The following is a 20601-nucleotide window of genomic DNA, read 5'->3' as shown; positions in this document are numbered from 1 at the left end:
TACATATTTTTGCAAATTTTTGTGATCTGTAATTTTTTCAGAATAAAAAGTAAAAAAAAAAATCATCATAAGTATGATTTGTCCCTGTAGAATTAAAGGGTAAATTAATTTATATTTATTTAGGTAATTCAATAATTAGATCCTGAACTGTTCCATACAGTAAATGCTCTTGACAACCTTTTCTTGTATATTGTTCCAAATTAGCACAGGTATTTTTCTGCTTATATAATGACTTTCTGATACGATTGAAAGGCCCTTATTTTAACTCAGAAACTTCACATATAGCTAGAATTTGATTTTGATGCATACCCAAATCAACTTCCAGTATTTTTTTTATTGTCATCACTTTACAAATTTCTTAGAAATGTTTTTATGATTAGTGCTTCGGCTCGGCAATAAATTTAACAATGCATTTGATTACTCCATGTTTTCCAGGCAACTTTTATTAATGTTCTTAACTGTGTTTAATTTCAGCTAAGGCACCTGTACTACTTCTGTTTGACTTGTAATACTTGTTCAAACCATTTGTTTTATTTGTTTTACTGCCTTCCTGCTATCTTGGGAGTAAATAAATGGCTCATTATATCTTCACAACTACAAGCCTAGTAAAGAAAATTGTGCACTTGAGAGATTATTGAGATAACCATAGAAGATTTGATGACACTCTGTTTCTAAAATATAGTTCCTAGAATTCTTTGAGCATAAAACTCTGCTAGTCACTGAAATGTATTCATTAAATGAAACTTGAAGACATCTCTTCATTATTTTTTTTAAATCAGAAGATAATGTGTCTATGTTAAAGCATTTCTTGAAAATCTTCATTTGAATTAATTTGACAAGCTTGTCAAGGCTAAATAAATAAGAATAGAAATGTAGATAATAGCACTTCATATAAAATTAGTGCTTATTACAATATAAATGTCAGCTTAATCTTGAAGCCAGAATAATGCTTTGTCTCATATAATATTAGCAAAAATGACTTCTTATAAAGAAACACTACCTGAAAAGGGCTCTATAAGGAGCATTTCTCCTACAAACAAGGAACATGTGTTTTGCTTCCCCCTGAAAATTATTAATCTATTTTTAGTGTCTTAAATCTGCCTCAGCAAAGCCTTTGTCTTAGCTACACAAATACCTGCTCAGTATAAGAAAATTTCACCTTAGAAGAGGAAGTCTATGGGAAATGTGTTCATCATTATCTGAGAATTATTTTCAAGCAGCTGCAATACTTATCCTTTGTGCTAGCTTTTGATCCCAAATTTACTTCATGTTGATCTTATGAGAAAGCAGATTTAATTTTTTTCATCCTTTACAGACCCTACTTTATTTTTCTGGTTTATTATCCATGAAAAATTTTAATGCCTCTAATATTCAGAATATTTTTATTGCTATTCTGTGAGGGAAATCTGAGGGGGAATGGAAAAACTTGTTTTAAATATACAATATTAGTCTTTTCATGGCTGCAATCCAGCATTAGCATATACATGTTTCTTTATCTTAAAACAATTAAGTTGTGACATATAAAATTGGAATAATAATGATAATAATAACAAAAAATAATGTTTCAGAACAGGAAAAGAAAGAAAAACATGTGGAACCAGGTAACTTTTTAAATTCCTCTATCCTCTTAATTTCAAGATACCAGCCTGCAATTGAATATTGAATTATGATCAAACGGCATGGAATGTTGACTTTTTTTCTTCTCTTGTCTGATACAGCAAAGTTGCCAAAGAAGGAACATTCAGGTGAGTCAGACTGGTGTTGCTGGAGTCTCTCTACTTGATGTCCAAGATTTATTAGTGCTGCAGCCTCAGACAGGGGTAAGGGCCATGGCAGGGAAGGGCAGGGGATTCTTCCCTCTTATGAGATGTCTTTTTTTCCCAAGTTCTTGACATAGAGTCAACAGCAATGCAATTTCTGCAAATGGAAGCCAAATAATACATTACACTCTTGCTACTCAGTGTGTTTTCTGTGAACCAGCCGCAGTAGGATCACCTGAGTGGTTGTTAGAAATACAGAATCTCTGGTGTCACCCCAGACCTACTGAATCAGAATTTTCAACTTCCTGAGATCCCCAGTTAATTTGTCAAAGCGGTGTTTGAGGAACACTGTTTTACAGAAACAAAAATAAAAACAAAACCCTTTCTGTAAATGCATCTGATATTTCTTTGTTTTTAAAATATGCTAACTACTTGGTTACAGCAAATATTCTTTCCCTATTCAAAATGTTATTTAATGACACATCTTGAGTATTCAGGGGAGTTGCAATGGAAGTAGAGGTAGAATTTGTCCTCAATATATTTACATTCAAATGAGAGACAAAATTGAATGAAGAATAGTACAATCAGAATAACACACATACAAACAAAAATTAAGAATGTAGTCAGTACAGATATCAAATGATTTTCTTAAAAGTTTCTGGCATTTAACTTACTTGCCCTATTTGTTGTTTCAAATGAAAATAAATGCAAGTTTCTGAAAACATTTTTTATTGACCTGGTTTCAAAACATCACTTGTGGTTTTATCTGGCAAACTTCTGCTCAAGGAACTTTACTGATTGCGTGTGTGTATGTGTGTGTGTGTGTGTGTGTGTGTGTGTGTGTGTGTGTGTGTAGGTGGTCATAGCCTCATATAATGTCTAGTGGGCACTCCTCCCATTTTTTGTATTTAAATGGAAATAGTTTTTACATTGGCAATGCATTAAAATAGCAATTATAATATTACATAAATAACCATGCAAATATAGCTCAACTAGACGCCCACCCCATCACAGACCATAGCAAACCACAGGTTCGAAGCCACAGTTTCTTACTCTTCTTCCAGGTTTATAAGACTTCCTCAGAAGACCCAAATCCATTTAGATGTCTCTCCAACTAGTTCCAATAGCATCGTTTTCTTTCTTTTATAAAAACACTTAATATACTGTTGTAATCATAATTACCTTTTATTTTTTCCACTTTAAACAGTCAGAAATTAGAAAACGAAGATTGTTTTTTATATCTTTATCCCCTGAGTGCCTATTATAATGTCAGAAACATTTTGGGCACTTGATAACATTTGATTGGATGAAAAGAGAAACATCAAATAGAATAATCATAATTTTTAAAAATTTAAATATGAATGACTTTTAAATAATTTACTATATGACATAATAACACATTTCACTACTTCACATTTACACTGATATTACTTATCCTTTGGGAAGGAATGAATGTTTTTATCTACCTTACAGGGAACAGATTATGTGTTTGGGGCTAACATTTCCACAGTTGGGCCATAACACATAGTCTCATGTATGTACATATGCAGAAAGCTGAAATACAGCATAGATCACAGATACATATAAGCATGGAGAGACATAAAGAATGACCATTGGTATAATCAATTTTGAGAGTTTCAATAGCTAAAAGTTATTATCCAAGATTAAACCTGACAAAACCCAATAATTCAGATTTCTTAAAGTCATCCTGTTCATTCCAGGATGTTATTACAGTATAGCAACTTAGCAGTAATTAGCTGTATTTTTAGAATTGAAACCATTGGATAATTTACCAATTCACTCCCTTCTTTTCATATAATTTTGTAGACTTTAAGGAAACTGCGTTGACTTCTATTTAAAACAATCAGATTCTTAGATAATCTAAAATGGAAAACAAAATGAATCGGTCGTGAATGAGCATTCTGTGTTGGGTTCATGGCATATATTTAAAGTATAGCAAAGAAAACAGCACAGCATTGTATTTTCTTTCTCAGACCTCCTTTTTTCCTTAGTTTCCAGGTTTATAATATAGTCTTTTAAAAAAATGAAAATAACCTTAAAACTACTTAGAGAGACATAAGTAAACTTATAATTGATTTAGATCTTGTTATTTCTTGTTCTTAACAGCTCCAAGTGAAAAACAAGTTAAAGCAAGTATGTTGAATAAAACTTGAAAAAACAAAAAGTGTATTTCAGCAGCTTACTCATTTAAATTTCTGCTATTGACGATGCTAATGCTAATTTTTGAGGCTGGCTTACCAAATGTTTCTTGCTATGGTTATTTGTTGTATTCAAATAACATGCATAATTACCCAACCTTTTCTTTTATATCAAACTTTCGTTTGTAACTGTTAATTTGTCCAGATCATAACCCCTTTTTGAGTTGTTTTTATTTTTGTTTTCCATTTTGCAGGTGATAAGTGATCTTTCAGTTTATTAAACAATTAAACTTAATTTTCCTAAAGATTAATCACTTGATCAGACCAAAAGGCAACATAATTTGTCTACCAGTGAAAGCTATTGTGTTTTTAATGAAATGAAACCCCCAACAATTTTATTAACTACTGCTCCTGCGATATCATAATTTCCTTTTAAGGCTTTTATCCTCAGATTATGAATATTGACTGATAATTATAATATACCATGGCATTTGCATCACTAGTAGCTTTGACAATATGCTTAAAGGTAAATGCATATTTCTTTGTTGGTATTTTTCAATTTGATGAAATACCTAATAAATTGCCATTAATGAAAATTATTTTAGGTATAATGGTGTGTATTTAAGTTTAGAAAAATATTATTGTAGCTTCTTTAAACTTTGTATATAAGATTTATGATCAAACCTCATTTCTATGCACAATGTAATTATGTTTATATTTTCCTTTCGATTTAGAGCTGCATAAGTATTAATGATGGTACTAATACAAAACGCAAATGCAAGCTTTCTTTATTTGCTGCCAGATTTTTGAGACAGAGTATATCATTGGTGAATATAGTAGAGAAAAATTGGAAAATATAATACCAAGTAGCTTGGTGGGAATGTCTTTTAAAAAATTACAGTTGAACATGTTTCCAAAGACATTATGGAGGAGAGATGGTAACATAAATCTAAAATTCCATTTATATTTTCATGAAAAATTTTAGTTGAATACAAAACTGATTAGAACTTCTTATTATGGAGTATTTAGTATGCTAATACTTAGTCTGTAGAATGCATAATCAAGAAAATATATAAAACAAAACTGATAATTTTGCAGTACTGGTAGAGAACTTTAGATTGGAGATTACTCTGAAAATGAACATTTCTTCCTAGAAAAATGTGACATTTAGATAAAAATATTCATTTGCAAAAAAAAAAAAAAAAAAACCCTGTAAGTTCTGCTGTCTATGAAACACACTATCCAATCAAGTTTTTAAGAGATCAGCATCTTTTGCAGGAAATTAGCAAATTTAGTTGCCAAATCATCTTAGACCCAATATAAAAGTTTCAGAAGAATTAATACTCAACTCCTTATATGGTTGAAAGGTTTGAACTTAACAAGGCATTATCTCGCAATATAAAAGTTAATTAGAGATAACTCATAAGTTGTTTAAAATCTCTGCTAACAATATGACCATCCATTTCCCCAACTAAAAACTGTTTTTTTTTTCTTTTGGTCTTGAAACCATACAGCAGAAGAAGTTTTACATAACTTCCATATACAGTAAGCTATTTATAAAGTTAATGCCTAAGGTGAAAATTGCATATCATTACAAATACTCTCGAAAAATTCCTTCAGTCACCCATATAGTATGAGGCACACAATTTTGTGTATATAACCTGAATATTCATGATATAATTTTACATTATCTTAAATTATGAGAGGAAATGAGAGAGCAGATATATAGTTTAATTAACATAAATTATTTATGTGATACAATTTCGTGGTATTGAATTAAAAAAGAATGGTGAGATAGACAGGATTAGAGCAAGTCCATGGAAAAAGTAAAGTTTTTATTTATAATAACACAAAATTGGACATAACCTAGTGTTCATTGCAGGAGAATGGATGCATAATTTAGAATTTGAATATGTGTTCAGTGAAATACTATACAGCAGCTCAATCAATCAACCACAGCTCCTCATATCAGCATTGCTTATGTAAAAAGTTAAACAGCTTATTTGAGTAAACAGTGAAACAAGTAGGGCAGTGAAAAAACTGAAAAAGATTGAGAGCATTCCACCAGTGGGAGCTAGGTCAAAAGTTATAGAGGTGACATGGAAGTGAAGGAAAAAAAACCAAAACATATTGGCTATAACATATATTGCCTTATTTGGGAAAATTTCATTATTTGGCTGTTATGATAGTAGCTCTTGAGTATCATTTTCTTGATTCAAGAAAAATTTAGTTGACTCAATCTAGTTGACTGCTTTTGTTTTGTTTATGTAGACCACCAAAAGCACTAATGCTATCCAAGTCTAAGGGCTGTCTGGCTTAACTATTTTAACACTGCATCTCAGCACATGATTTGAAGGAAGAAAATTACAAGAATTAATACTAACTACTATATACAAAGTAGATAAACAACACGTTTATACTGTGTAGCACAAGGAACTATATTCAATATCTTAGAGTAACCTATAATGAAAAAGAATATATGCATGTAAATGTATGACAGAAACAAGCTTACAAATAGACAAATGGCCAGGCTTCATCCCAGACTCATTAACTCAGAATCAGAAGCCCACCCCGGATCCACTATGTTTTAATCTCATAGATTTATAAAAACTCCCCAGCTTAGTCTAGTGTGAGGCTTGAACTGAGAGTAGTTCTTAATGAAAAGTCACAATAGTGATAGCAGAGAGGATAACTATGTGTAGAAATGGGTAAGTAATAGGGCACAGGCACGAGGTCGGTTAAGGGCAACAACAGAGCAGGATAGAGCCGGGTGCAACCTGATAGCATGGACTTCAAAACAGGCGGGATTTGGAGGAAGCGAAGAGGTCATATTAGAGGTAATAAGAAGTAAAGAGAAGTTGTAAACAGAATTTAATACATTAGTTAAAAAGCAGAAGTAAGCACTTTGGTAAGTAAGAGATGGAAAAAAAACTTTCCCAATTTTAGAAGACTACAGAGGATGCAATGTCCTTAGGGAACTAGAGTTTGGTTAAAGGAAGAAAGCAAAGTGCACATTTTGAGAAGAAGCTGAGGATATAGGGAGCCGAGCTGTGATAGAGAGATGTCACAGTGGAAAGACTTTGGAAAAGAGTCTGTTTTTAGGAGAAATACAAAGCCTAGGTTCATGATAGTACCTGAAGTGAAGGTTGACGATTCCAGGGGGACCAGTCCTCTTGTGTCTTAGGGGAAGTGTGGTAATTAGTTTCCAAAATATTGCCAAGACCAGCAACATAAGCATCACCTGGGAACTGGTTAGAAATGTAGATTCTTAGGGCATGCCCAGACCTACTGAATCAGGTCCAGGATCTGTGTTTGAACAGCTCTCCTGGGTGACTGATGCATGCCGAATTTGAGAGCCACTGGTCTAGTCTTTCCTCAAAGCTGTATAACATCCAAGGATCTGCTTAGTCCTGGAGCTCAGGATCCTGAAACAGCCTGGAGAAGAGGATATTTCCAGGGCTTCTTGTCTGGGCTCAAATTATGAAGTGTGTGGTATCTAATACTGTGGAATTAAAACTTGAAAGCGATGTGAAAGTCTATTCCTGACATTTGATCTCTCTCACAGCCCAAGATCTATGGCACAGGGAAGTCAAAGGGGCATGAAGACCCTTTTTTTGATTGTTTCTAGAGCCTTAGCCACTGACTGTAAAATGAGTAACAGGGTTATATACACATGCAAAGAAGAATAAAAGTAAAAATACAAATACAGGTGTCCAAGGGCAACAGCCTCAAACAATAAAGTTAACAAAATGAGTAACTAAACTTTGTAAAAATTTACCAGCTCATTGTCATTTTCTATTTTCCTGTGGATCAAAGAAAACTTCAACTTTAATTAGCCTTAATTTGAGGTGTAACATTTTGTACTAGGATGCACATTTCAGATCATGTTTTCAGGAGAGTTCCCCTATCTTCCACCCTAGGTGCTCAGAAAAACTCCAAGAAGCCATTTTGGCCTTTTTTTAATCTGTCCCCCCCCCCAAAGCAATATTCAAATGGAATTTTCTGTAACATTATGGCTAATATTTTATACTATAAGGTGATTGATTGAGGCCAAATATGGCTGGCCATTCCTGTAGTTAAAGGCTAAACAAACAAAGAAGGCCTATCAAGTGTTCTTCCCCACAACTCATGCATCATTTAAGATTTGATTATAATCTAATAAATTAGTGTTCCAGTGTGATTTTGTGGAATAAGCCACCTTCTTTTATGGTCATTACTTACAAGCATAAGTAATATAAGCATAAAATTTAACACCACAGGGTTGTATCTTGCAAGAGTTTCTCTATTGTTACTTAAGAAAGCTCATAAGTTAAAAAAATACAAGCACATTATGGCGTGGATTTCTGCTGCTTGCTTTGCTCTCAGATGCCACGTATAGTTTAGCCTTTGGGCAGTTTTCATCTTGTCTGACTTAGAATACCCTAAGATACCGACCTGGCTTGTCTGATATCCATTTCTCGTTCTTTAATGTCTGAATTTACAGAAACTGAACGAGCCAAAGAAGAGGTTGGTGCTGCCTCAACTAAAAAAGGTAAATACAGCTGAAAGAAAAAGATGTCATGACTATAGCTTCTTTACGCTAAGGTTTCTCACTTAACATACTGTTTAGTGCTTATAGAAGAGCTCTGTTTATTGGTTTTACTATTTCACTGATATGGAAACAAACTCATTTTGAACAAGAGTTGTAATATCTGTGTTAACAGGGCTTTGTCTTCAGTGCTCTAATGCCAATAGTTTTGTTCCTTTAGGGCCGTAAACTAAAACTAGTGATTATAGCTTGATGGTTAAGTTAGTGTTGAAAAACTGAAGAAATGCAGCTGTTTAAGCTCAACAGAATCTGAGTCATCTGGAGAGCATTCAAATTCAATATACTGCATTAGAAGGTTTGGGTTTCAATTAATACACTTAGTCATCAAGCAATTATGTATTGATCACTTGCTATGTCTGAAATAATGCTAGATGCTGTGAGAAACAAAAGCAAAACATTTCCAAATAGGTCAAAGAAAAAAATGACAGTGGAATTTTGGAAATATGTTCCTAAACAGTGTTTATGTGAAATTTCTACTCTTTAAAAATATTCATTAGAAAAGAAGAAAGGCTGAAAAACAAATATTCAGGAAGAAATTTTTTTTTAATTTAATTTTTCGATGAAATCCAAAGAAAGCAGAAGGAAGAGAAATTTTTAAATGTAAAAGCAGAAGCTAATGAAATAGAAATTAAACAGCACAATAGAGAAAGCAAAAAGTCAAAATTAGACCTCTATAAAAACTGATAAAGCTGGTAGACCTCTGTATAAATTTATTAAGAAAAAAGAGAAGACACAAAACATTATCAGAAAATAAAAAGTAGGCAACACTACAGATTCTACAGATAATTAAAAAATAAAAACAGTTCCAATAAATTTGAAAATGTTAATAAAATTGACATTCTGAATCCATAATTATAATTTTTCCCAAAGAAAATTCTAGCTAAGATGGCTTCACTGGTGAATTCTTTCAAATATTTAAGGAAAACTTCGCACCAGTCTTGCACCAAACCTCCCAGGAACAGAGTAAAAGGAAACATTCACTCATTTTATGGAGCTAAATAACCTTTATTCAAAAACCTAGCAAGAAACAAAAAGTAGGAATCATACAGGGAACTTCTCTTGTGAACATAGAGGCACAGATATAAATAAAATATTAGATCCAGTCTGATAATATATGTGAAAGATAAAAAGTAACCAAGTTGGTTTTATTTCTGGAATGCAATTTCAAAAAAAATCAGTGTAATTAACCAGAATAACAAAATAAAGGGAAAATATACTTATCATAGTAGATGCATTTGATATGTTTCATATTAGAGTAAAAGAAATGTCTCTAGTCTATAAGATATACACAAAATCCATTAGCAAATATCATACTCAATGAAGAAAAAGGGAAAAATTTCTCCCTGAGAATTACAACAAGGATGTCTGCTCAAAGCACCTCTATTACCCATTGTACTAAATATCCTAGCCAGTGCAATAGGTGAGAAAAAGAAGTAATAGATGCAAAAATAGAAAAGCAAAAAACCAAAGCTTTATTCACAGATGAAATTATCTACTTGAAAAATTCAAAAGAATCTACAGATAAACTACTATAACTGAGTGAATTTAGCAAGTTTAATGTTAAAGAAAAGGCTTTTTTCCTTTTTCTCTCTAGTCCATGGCATTAACTTTTTGAAAAGATCATGGTCAGTCACACTGTAGACACTTTTGATTTCTATGATTGTTTCTTCAGAATATTATTTAATATGTTCTCTGTATCTTGTATTTGATTAAACTGAAAGCTGAGTCTTTGGCTTAGCTTGATTCCAGTTGGATGCTTGGCAAGAATACGTCAGAGGTCATACTGTGTAAACCACGCTGCGTGTCATTAGGAAGCACAGAAAGTCGGGATGTCCTATTATGAGTGAATGGTTCTAAATTTCATCAGTGGGTTAGGCTGGTGACAACCACATTTCTTCCTTTCAAAGTTACACTTTTCCCCATGCAACTCTGTGGGGTGATACTTAGATGTGATGGGAATATTCATTCCCCATTCATCCTTCATCTGATAGTTGCTAGTATCCTCTGAAGATCCTTCCTGGAATCAGTTATTTCAGTGGGGTACACTGATTTTTGTGTGAATCCTTTCTATTGCTTTGATGAATAAACAGGTAAGCAACTAATGCTCCACTTAGAGCAGTAAAATTTCAGAAAAGTTTTGGTCAGGGGAAACAGCACCTACGTGATAATCTTATTTCTCTTTTGGCTACTGGTGATTTGAGATGCGTTCATTTAATATTTAAATGAACCTCAAGCATGACTAAACTGTCCTTTCAGTTGATTAAGTGATATTAAGCTTGAATTTTAAAGGAGTGTCTAGTTGACATTTTCAGCTAAGTGGCTACAGCAATAACCTGGGATGTAAGTTGATTAATCACAATCCTGTCAAGTGGAATTCTTTGTAGAGCTTGCTTATTAAAGCAGAGTATAGAAGGATAAGTTAGAAAACGATGTGCAAAAACTAGTAAAGAGGCAACAAGGGTTTTTTTTTTTTTCTCTAATTCTTTAAGATTAGAGTTATGATAGTAGGTTTCAGTTGGATTATAGAGAAATGAGAAATGTTGAAAAAGCTTTAAAATAGGCTTGTTTAGAAGAAATGTTTGGCATTTGAATGAGTTACAAGATGCCATTTTGAGCAGAAGCAGCATTTCCATCCGGAACTTTTATTTGAACCTTATCTCTGCCTTGCAGCTGTACCTGGAAAGAAGGAAGAGAAAACAAGCAAGACAGTGGAGCAAGGTAAAAAAAAATGAAGGAGGTTGACATTATCTTCTTTAGAAAGACAACAACATGAGGAGGAAAGCACTGGCTTCAGACAGGCGGAAGACAATAACCTTTAAATCTGTTGCTCCCTGTCCCTGTCCTTGCATGTTTTTCTGTGCCAGGGAGAATGTGAGGTGGCAATCTGAGGTGTCCTTGTTTTGTATAACTTAACTTTGAGTGTAAGTTCAGAACAGGAAAACTCCACAGACTGCTTCATTACATGAAGAAAAATGCTGAAGATTGTTGGGAATACGGAAATCATCCAGGGCAATTTGCAGACCTCTTTTCTGTCTGATTTGTGGTTTTAATACCACTTGACTGACCATAGTTTAAAGAATAAAGATGACACAACTCTATTTATGCAAAAGCTATTTTTATTGCTTGAAAAGAAATATGTAAATTTTAAAACAAAGCAAAAAAACAGCAGTAAAAGTAAATTATTTGAATTTATATGACGACTTCAGCAATTGATTCTCCCAAGAGGTCTAAAATTTCAGAGTTACAAATCATAATGCTATAAATAATGCATTTTTATTTTTGCAGCTATTTTAATATTAATATGTCACTCCAGAATATGCTTGAGAAAAGTGCTACAGTACAGTAGAGTAAAAACATTGGAAGTGATGTTGGGTCTTCTGTTAGAGCTCAGAGTGCTAATAATTTTTATTGCTCCACTCACTCTTCTGCTTTTTATATATTATAATATTTATTATTTGTTATAATAAATACATAAAATCAGAACTAGCAATAATTTTGTCAAGAATGAAATCAAAACAATTGCCCCTTTTAAATTTGATACTCAATTAAGTTCATAGTATCAGAAATTTAGATACTTTATATAAATACATCAAGAAAATCCTTCAATCCTTCACATTTCAGATAGGTAAACTAAGGTTAAAGTTTCAGTTAAGTTAAAAATTAGTCAAGGATTTATTTCCCTGGCCTTTTCAAAATAAAAATCACAGTAAATCATATTGAAAAAATTTTCAAATTCCTTTGGCTTCTGGGGGCTACCTGGAATTTTGGAATGCAATAGAATGTTTCTGTCAATTTCTTTTTGAAGAGGGTACTTTAGCCTCTAAAATATAAAGTAGGGGAGTAGGATGACAGGATCCCAATTTCAACTTGTTTACTTGGGCAAAATTCTGAGCCTAAATTTCTCCTCTAAAAAATGGAGTTAATTATACCTGACCTGCCTGTCTAACAAGATGTGGAATTCAAAGAAGAAAACACATGTGAAAGGATATGAGCAATTATAAATTCCTAAATAAGTATCTAGCATTTACTTAGGCATATTTCCTTATAAAATCAGCATCAATATAGATGAGATAAACTATTAAATCACTTTGATTTCACTAAGCTTCATAGTTTTTCTTCCCTCTAGGATAAAGGCATTGATTACTCACCTATGGCATTTGCAGATTATTTTGATAGCCACAGCAAATTAAGAGAAGATTGACTAGAATACAAAATGCCCACACTAATAATAGTACCTAACATGTAACCGATGTGAGCACAGATTTTTTTTTTTCTTCTTACCTGCATGTTGGCATCAGTTTCATTAATTCTATCATGTTGGCTCAGGTAGATAGAAGACCAGGAATGGCTCTTAGAGATGTGAATTTACCCCTTCAAATGATTTTAAAATTCATTCTTTTATTAAAAATGCCGTTTATTTTATAAATACTTAGGCTCTTGGCTTAGGTACAAACAATACAAGATTCTTTCAATGGCTTTTTTATATTGACTTAGTAAATCATTTCAGTTTTAAATATTATAAAGCTGTGTCCTTTTATAATATAAAACTAATTCATAAGGCATTGTGGTATAATTAGTTTACAAAGTTATTTTCGTTTATTTAAGTTTGATCTTATGGACTTGTACTGAGGAAAATCTTTATGATTTTCATAATCCTTAAATAGATTTCAAACAAACTTTGTGATCTATGTAAAATTGTGTATATTGAACCTCTAAACCTAGTCTGCATTGTAATTGGAAAACTTTGAGTAAGCTAAATTTCACATTATGGAAAATTCATTTAGTGAAAGGCCGAATAAATTTTATGTTAATGTAATTTAATAAACTAGGCCTCAAATCATGTAAGAAGTAGAAATTATTTAACCTAACTTCTGCAAAAGTCCAAAAATGTACCTCTATTTTATCTCTAACTCATGATGGTTCATATGTTTTTTAGTTATTCTGCTCATGAAGATCTTAAATTGGCAAGACCAGAATTTTGAGTATTTAGAAACTCTATAAATTTCTCCACTTTAAAGACATACATACACACACACACACACACTCACACATTAACTATTTCTCCTTATTTAAAAAGCAATTGCCTAGAAGCATCAGGAGACACAAATATTTTCCACAACACGTTGCTGTTCTTATAGTGAGGGCCAAGGAATGCCAAAGATAAAACATTGCAACACGTGCCACTGCATGAGGATTCATCTTTACCTGTTTGTGTATTGTACCTGGAAAGAGTACCTTACATTTCATGAAGCCTAGTTTATTTATTTGTTAATATTTAATTTTCCATATTTAGTGTACTTTTTCCTCTTTGGCATTCCTTTTAAAAATTGACCTGCTCCCCTAAATTCAATTCCCCCCTCTCTTTTTCAATCTTGCTTTCTCTCAGAAGAAAATCTTTGATAATATTTGCTTGTTAATAGTCAGAGGATCAAAATGGTCCTTCTGGGGGAGCATCCAGTGGCTTCGTACTTGCTGGGCAGTGAAGGAAACAGGAAAGGAGACCAGTCAAGACAGCTAACTTTAACGATCTGAGTTAAAAGTCCAGCATCTCCTTGTTTCTAATTTCTTCCTTCAGAGTGATTTAAATCCCACAGTGAAAAGGTGAAGAAAATAGTGATAAGTTAAATCACTTGCATATCACCTTTCTTTTTCTTTCGTTCACATCTGTGCATGGCATCGATTAAAGCTTTCTTTAAGAGTTTGTTCTAGGGGCCTGTAACAGTGCTGGCATGAGGATATTCAATAAATATTTGTGGATTGCATAAAAACATTGAAGAAATGTTGGAGAAAAGAATATTGGGTGATCCAGATTTCAGTGATCTGTGCTTCTAAACACTGTACAATTAAGATACTATTTTAGTAAATCAAAATGTGATTTCTGATATCAAAAGTTGCCAAATATTTCAGAAACCAGAAGATAAGTGATTAAATTATTTAACGACCCCCCCCCTCCATTTTAAAGTAAAATAGTGAAGGAAATTACTAAATATGCACTAGTCATTAATTACATCATTATTGTTATGATCTTTGTAATTGGTGCTCTTACATAAACAAAACTGGGTGTGGTGAACTGTTAAAGATATTGACTAAATTAAATTTTAGTAATTACAACTATTATATTATGATTTTTTTTAAAAAAAAACTTAAAATGGAAGAGAAAATTTAACAATTGCCTGATTAGGCCAACATGTAAGTCTAATATAGAAATATACATATACATATAGACCTTATCCCCAATTTTTCTTAGTTTTACAATTATAGGCCTAAATTAGGTGATCTTCTACTCCTTTGAATCATAAAAAAAAATTTTATTCTGTGACGTTTTTAAGTAGTATGTTCCTCACGTCAGAATACAAAAGCTATTCCCTTTTTAGGAAGAAGGCAGATCTAGAAAGTTTTCATTTCTAAGATTCTAAGATTTAAATGCTAAGGGAAAATATGCTTTATAAACTTGGATATTTTAGTATCCCAAAATTACACTGAAAGTTTCATTACAGAAACATTAAGTATAGCTTTCCATCCTCTTAACAAAAATTAAAAACCACTTTAAGATCCACTTAAGTACAAACCTGACAGAAAAAATATTCATGAAAAAAGATTAAATAGAATTTGAGTGCCTGTTAACCACTGAGAATAAATTTGAACACAATTAGTAATCATTTTATTAAGGGTAAAATTGGAGCATGTGGATCATAAATGTATCATAATGCAGTTCACTTACGATAATAAAAAATTCTATTTTGCTTTAAAAGAAGAACTATTTCTAAATTCATCTGTGCACTAATTTGTGTCCATTTAAAGAGTTTCTGTCTTTCTTTGCCTTTGTTGCTCTTTTGTAAACAATGGTACCCTACTTAATTGTATTAGTGTTTTCAATTGTCACAACAGCAAGTGAAACCCAGTCACTATTATATGCTTTGTGTATTTGTCACTGTCTTGATACACTTATCAGATTCTTCTGTTCTTTGTACATGCACTGGTCTGTTTAGAATCTGTGATGTGTACGCATTGTAGATTGATCCATACTTTCAAGTGAATGTTAATAATATCTAAGAGTAATGATTACTCTAAGGGAAACTTATTTATTTAAATAATAATGTTTATAATTCGTGATGTGTCAACATTATAAAAAAAGAGAGAAACAATTTTACATTTAAGATCAATGGAGTGAAATTGAAAGTTTAGTTGATACATATTGTATTTAATTATTTGCTTAATATGTGATGATGACTAAGTCATGTGGACTAAGTCATGCTGTTGACCCTCAATAAATGTTAAATGATAATAACCATATTATTGATTCCTGTGAATTCCAAACTTTTTGACAATAGTTTGTGCTTTGGTTGTTTAATATTTATTGAGCGCCCACAACAGACTAGGCGCTGGGACTGGCTGTGAGGAGCCTGGCGTGGGCTTCGGAGAGGAAGATGGTCTACAAACAGAGCCCATGCAACACCCGTAAAAATGAGCGTACTCTGCTTGCTTATATATTTTATATGTTTTTAGGAGAACCGTTAGCAATTTTCCACTGTCTCACTTGCTCACATAACACATCTCTCTACTTCTTAGTCTTTAATACTTTTAGAATATTCTCACAATCTTCTAATCTCATGTATGGAAATTTCTTTCTAGTCTCTCCTTTCTCACCATGTTCCTCCCCATTTCCTTCATCCTTTTAATAAACAGACAGATCTAAATGCTAAGTAACACAGCTGAAAAACACGTTTGAAAAGTTTGTATTGTTGCATTGATCTCCTGCAGGGTGCCACGTCCAGTCATGCAACACTTAGTTCCTGTGATTCAAACATTTATTGGTAGGAATGTCGTTCAATGTTACATATTTCAGCCCAGAAAAGGGGCAGTGTGTGCCAATGACGTTGACAAGATTAGGAGGTAATACTATAAGACATACATTCATACTCCACTTTTCCCTCAGAAGTTAATGGTTCTTTGTATTAATGATCCTTTTTCTCTAACAAGTTAATATGTAACTTGATCACTCTTACTTAAAGCAGGATAGGCAAGTACGAGTCACACAGACAGACAATTATAATGCCCATATTCCATGCAATGTTCTGCCTTTCAATTATCATAAAAATGAACCACTCCTCTACCTATTGTGGTCTCTGTGGCTGTCTTTTCTTTCCTTTTCACAGACTCTGGGCATTTCACAAAGAAGTACACTTAAACTATAAGATTACCCAGGAACCTCCCACTGCCCTTCGCATTGGGCTCATCACTTTTACCATCAGATTGACCTCAGTAACTTTTGACTCAGAGGAACTGGTTGGTAGATGGGCTAAATTAAGTTACCTGATGTTACCAGAACAGACTTCATACCTAGGAGCAATGTGTGATTCCTGCACTGCCCACCTTCTACCCTCTCCGTGATTCATCAAAGTAGTTTCTTAAAGGAAATGTTATCCATGTTTTAGGTTCTTAAAAGCAACAAATTTTTACATCAAGTGTGTGCTCTCGCTCTCCTATCTTATAATCTTAAAACTGTCTTGATTTAACTTCCAACAATCTTTATGTAAAACTAAGAATGCAATGATAAACCATTCCTTAAAGCATAGTCAATCAAATTGTAAATATGAAGAAAAATTGTCATATGATTTCTGAACTCAATGACAATGCACTTCCTATTTCTTTCAACAATATTTCATATAATTTAATAACTTTAAAGCAATGTAAAGTGTATATTTTTGCTCATGGTCTACATCATAATATTAGGATGGTTCTTTAAGACATCCTTAAATCTATAAAAGACCATTTTCATTCTCTTTATAATGAAAATTCTCTTACAAATCTTATTTTTCCTCATATAGAATTTTGATCACCATCACCAGAATTTGGCATGTAAAAACAATTTTAATTATTTAATATAAATATTTGAAGATTACAATTTTGTTCTCCAGAGAGAAAAATTGACTTTCATTTTCTTCTTTAACACTGAATTATATAAGACTGTGGAAATGCACTGTAGTGTTTACCATGTAACACACCAAGAAAACACCTCCCTACAAGCTCAGGAACATTAAGCTGCTAATTATGTCTTTTTTTTTCTATTAGTATTCACTTCTATTCTGGCTGTTATCCTGAAACCACATACAGGTTTATTCTTTTTTTCCCCTTAGGGATTTTTAATAGAAAGTATATTGTAAGCTGCTATGTTACAAAGCTAAGTGGTCAGAGCAAAGATTGTTCTTTGGAGATTTTTTTTTTCCCTTTCTTACTGACTTTCTCTAATTATTAATTTAGCCATAAGAATCAGTAATAATGGCACACAAGATGTAGAAATTAGGCCCATGACACATACACACAAAGAATCTATAAAGAATGAAACAGAAGAAGCTGTTGCCTCAGGAGACAGGTGAATGTGGATAATACAACTATGAGTGAATGGTGGTTTCAGTTTGGGGCTATTTCCAAACAAAATAGCAATGACTTTCTAAGTATTACCCATCAGTTCAGCATGCATCATGTTCTCTTATGAGCACAACTTTGTTAATTACATTTATAGGATGACAGAAAAAATGTTTGGATTTAGGATCTTTAAAGACTCCTCATCACTGGAAAGAAGTAAATTTAAATTCTCTAGTAGGGGACTGTGGGGTTCTCCACCAACAATCCTCAGTGTGATTTTTCAGCCTTTGCTCACGTTCTTCTCCCCTGATTTGTACATCCAGCGAAACAGCCACATCAACATTCACACTCCTTGTTTTCTTACACCATTCTTTATGTTGGAGATCTGTTTCCAATTCTTTGATGACAACTTTTATATTCAGTTTCAGAACTGCCCATAAATGCTGGTGCTTCTATGGGGTCTTTTCTCATTGCATCAGGTAGAGTTTGTCAGTCCTTCTGCTATGGGCCCCGAGCCCTGTGTATGTGTTTCTACCATTGTACTTAATCTGTATATGTGGATGCATTCCAGTATTGACCCAACTCCATGCAACCATCTTGTTTTTCCAGCTCCCAACACAAAAGAGACGCCAAATAAATATCCATTGAATAGATCAAGTTTACTTTTTTAAAATACAAAAATGTATTCTTCTTTTAAAATATTGTTCCCAAGTGAAGGAACTGAAACAGACCTGGGGTTCTTGTTCTGCAGGGAGATCACTTTGTCACATTACTTAGTACTGTAGGAAAGATAATTTCTATTTTATTAAAATGACATTAGCTTTGTTTTGTTCTCCAACGAAAGACATTTTGAGAGTCTCAGTTTTCTTTTGCATGTACATATTCATCACAAAGTTTAATGTACTGTTAAAAATATCTGAAAAATTTCATGGAAGTCTAAAGCATTAGCAAATCAAATTAACAATGTATGAAAAGAATTATATACCACGCCCAAGTATGATTCATTCTAGGTATGCAAAACTGGTTTAATATTTGAAAATAAATCAATGTAATTCATTACATCAACAAAATAAATAAGAACCACAATCATCTCAACAGATATAAAAATTATTTTGCAAAATCCAACATCCATTTATGATAAAAATTTTCAGCAAACTAGAAAGAGAGGGAAACTTCCTCAACCTGATAAAGAGCATCTAAAATAAAACCCACTGTTAACATTATACTTAATGATGAGACACTAGAAGCTTTCTTACTATGATAAAAAAAACAAGGCAAGGATGTCCCCTCTGAGCACACTTATTCAACATTGTACTGGAAATACTAGTTAATGCAATAAGACTTGAAAAGGAAAGAAAAGATATAGCAATTGGGAAGAAAGAAATAAAATTGTTTTTGTTTGCAAATGATGGGATGATCATCTCTTTAGAAAATTCAAAGGAATCAAGAAACATCCTAGAATGAATTCATGATTATAGCAAGGTTGCAGGACACAAAGTTAATATGCAAAAGCCAATTGCTCTCCTATGTAACAGCAATGAAAAATTGGAATGAACATAGTAAAAAAAAAAAAAGCAATAACATTTGCATTAACATGAGAAAAAGAAATACTTAAATATAAATCTAACAAAATATATATAAGATCTACATGACGGAAACTAAGAAACTTTGATGAAAAAAATAAAAGTATTAAATAATTGAGAGATATCGCATGTTCATGGGTAGGCAGACTCAAAATTGTTAAAATCTCAGTTCTTCCCAAAAGGACCTATAGATTACAATGAAATCATGATAAAAAATCCCGGAGGATATTGGCAAACTGATACTGTGAATAACAGCCTAAATAAATAAATAAATAAATAAATAAATAAATAAATAAATAAATAAATAAATAAAATAAAAGAGCCAGAATAGCCAATACAACATTAAAGGAGAACAAAATCAGAGGACTGACACTACTGGACTTCAAGACTTATTATAAAGTCACAGTAATCAACACAGTGTGGTATTGGTGAAGGACTCAACAGATAGACTGATGGAACAAAATGAAGAGCCTAGAAATGGACCCACAAAGATACAGTCAACTGATATTTGACAAAGGAGCAAAAGCAATTCAATGCAGAAGGGATAGTCTTTTCAGCAAGTGGTAATAGAACAAATGGACACTCATAGCAAAAAAGAAAAAGAATCCTGGCACAAACTCTACATCATTCTCAAAATATTAACTCAAAATGGATCATAGAACTAATGTAAAACATGAAACTATAAAACTTCTAGAATATAACATAAGAGAAATATAGGTCATCTTGGATGCGGAGATGATGTTTTAGCGTAGCCCATGAATGAAAAATTAAAAACTTCTGCTCTGCAAAAGACATTATCAAAAATATTTAAAGACAAGACACAGAATAAGAGAATATATTTGTAAAGTACATATCTGATAAATAACTGTTATCCAGAGTACACAAAGAACTCTTAAAACTCAACAATAGGAAAATGAACAACTCATTTTAAAAATTGGGAGAAAGTCTGAACAGATACCTCATAAAAGAAGATATACAGAGGGGAAATAAGCATATGAAAAGATGTTCAACATCATACATCATTAGGAAATTGCAAATTGAAACGATGAGATACCACTACACATTTATTAGAATGACTAAACTCCAAAACATTGAAAACATCAAATGTTGGGGAGGATGTTGAGCAGCAGGAGCTCTCATGCATT

General features: G+C 32.6%; 1 protein-coding gene across 1 annotated transcript in view; it reads left to right on the top strand.

Annotated features, from left to right (window-relative positions):
- The window catches only part of TRDN (triadin), a 303753-nt gene that overhangs the window by 205799 nt on the left and 77353 nt on the right, over positions 1-20601 (top strand). The window contains exons 17-21 of the mRNA XM_006189572.3: positions 1569-1601; positions 1719-1745; positions 3888-3914; positions 8403-8450; positions 11178-11225. Of these exons, the coding sequence (XP_006189634.2) occupies positions 1569-1601; positions 1719-1745; positions 3888-3914; positions 8403-8450; positions 11178-11225 (183 nt within the window). The remainder of the gene's footprint in view (positions 1-1568; positions 1602-1718; positions 1746-3887; positions 3915-8402; positions 8451-11177; positions 11226-20601) is intronic.

This window comes from Camelus ferus, chromosome 8 (genome assembly GCF_009834535.1).
Source record: "Camelus ferus isolate YT-003-E chromosome 8, BCGSAC_Cfer_1.0, whole genome shotgun sequence".
Lineage (NCBI taxonomy): Eukaryota > Metazoa > Chordata > Mammalia > Artiodactyla > Camelidae > Camelus > Camelus ferus.
This window is presented reverse-complemented; position numbering and strand designations above follow the sequence as displayed.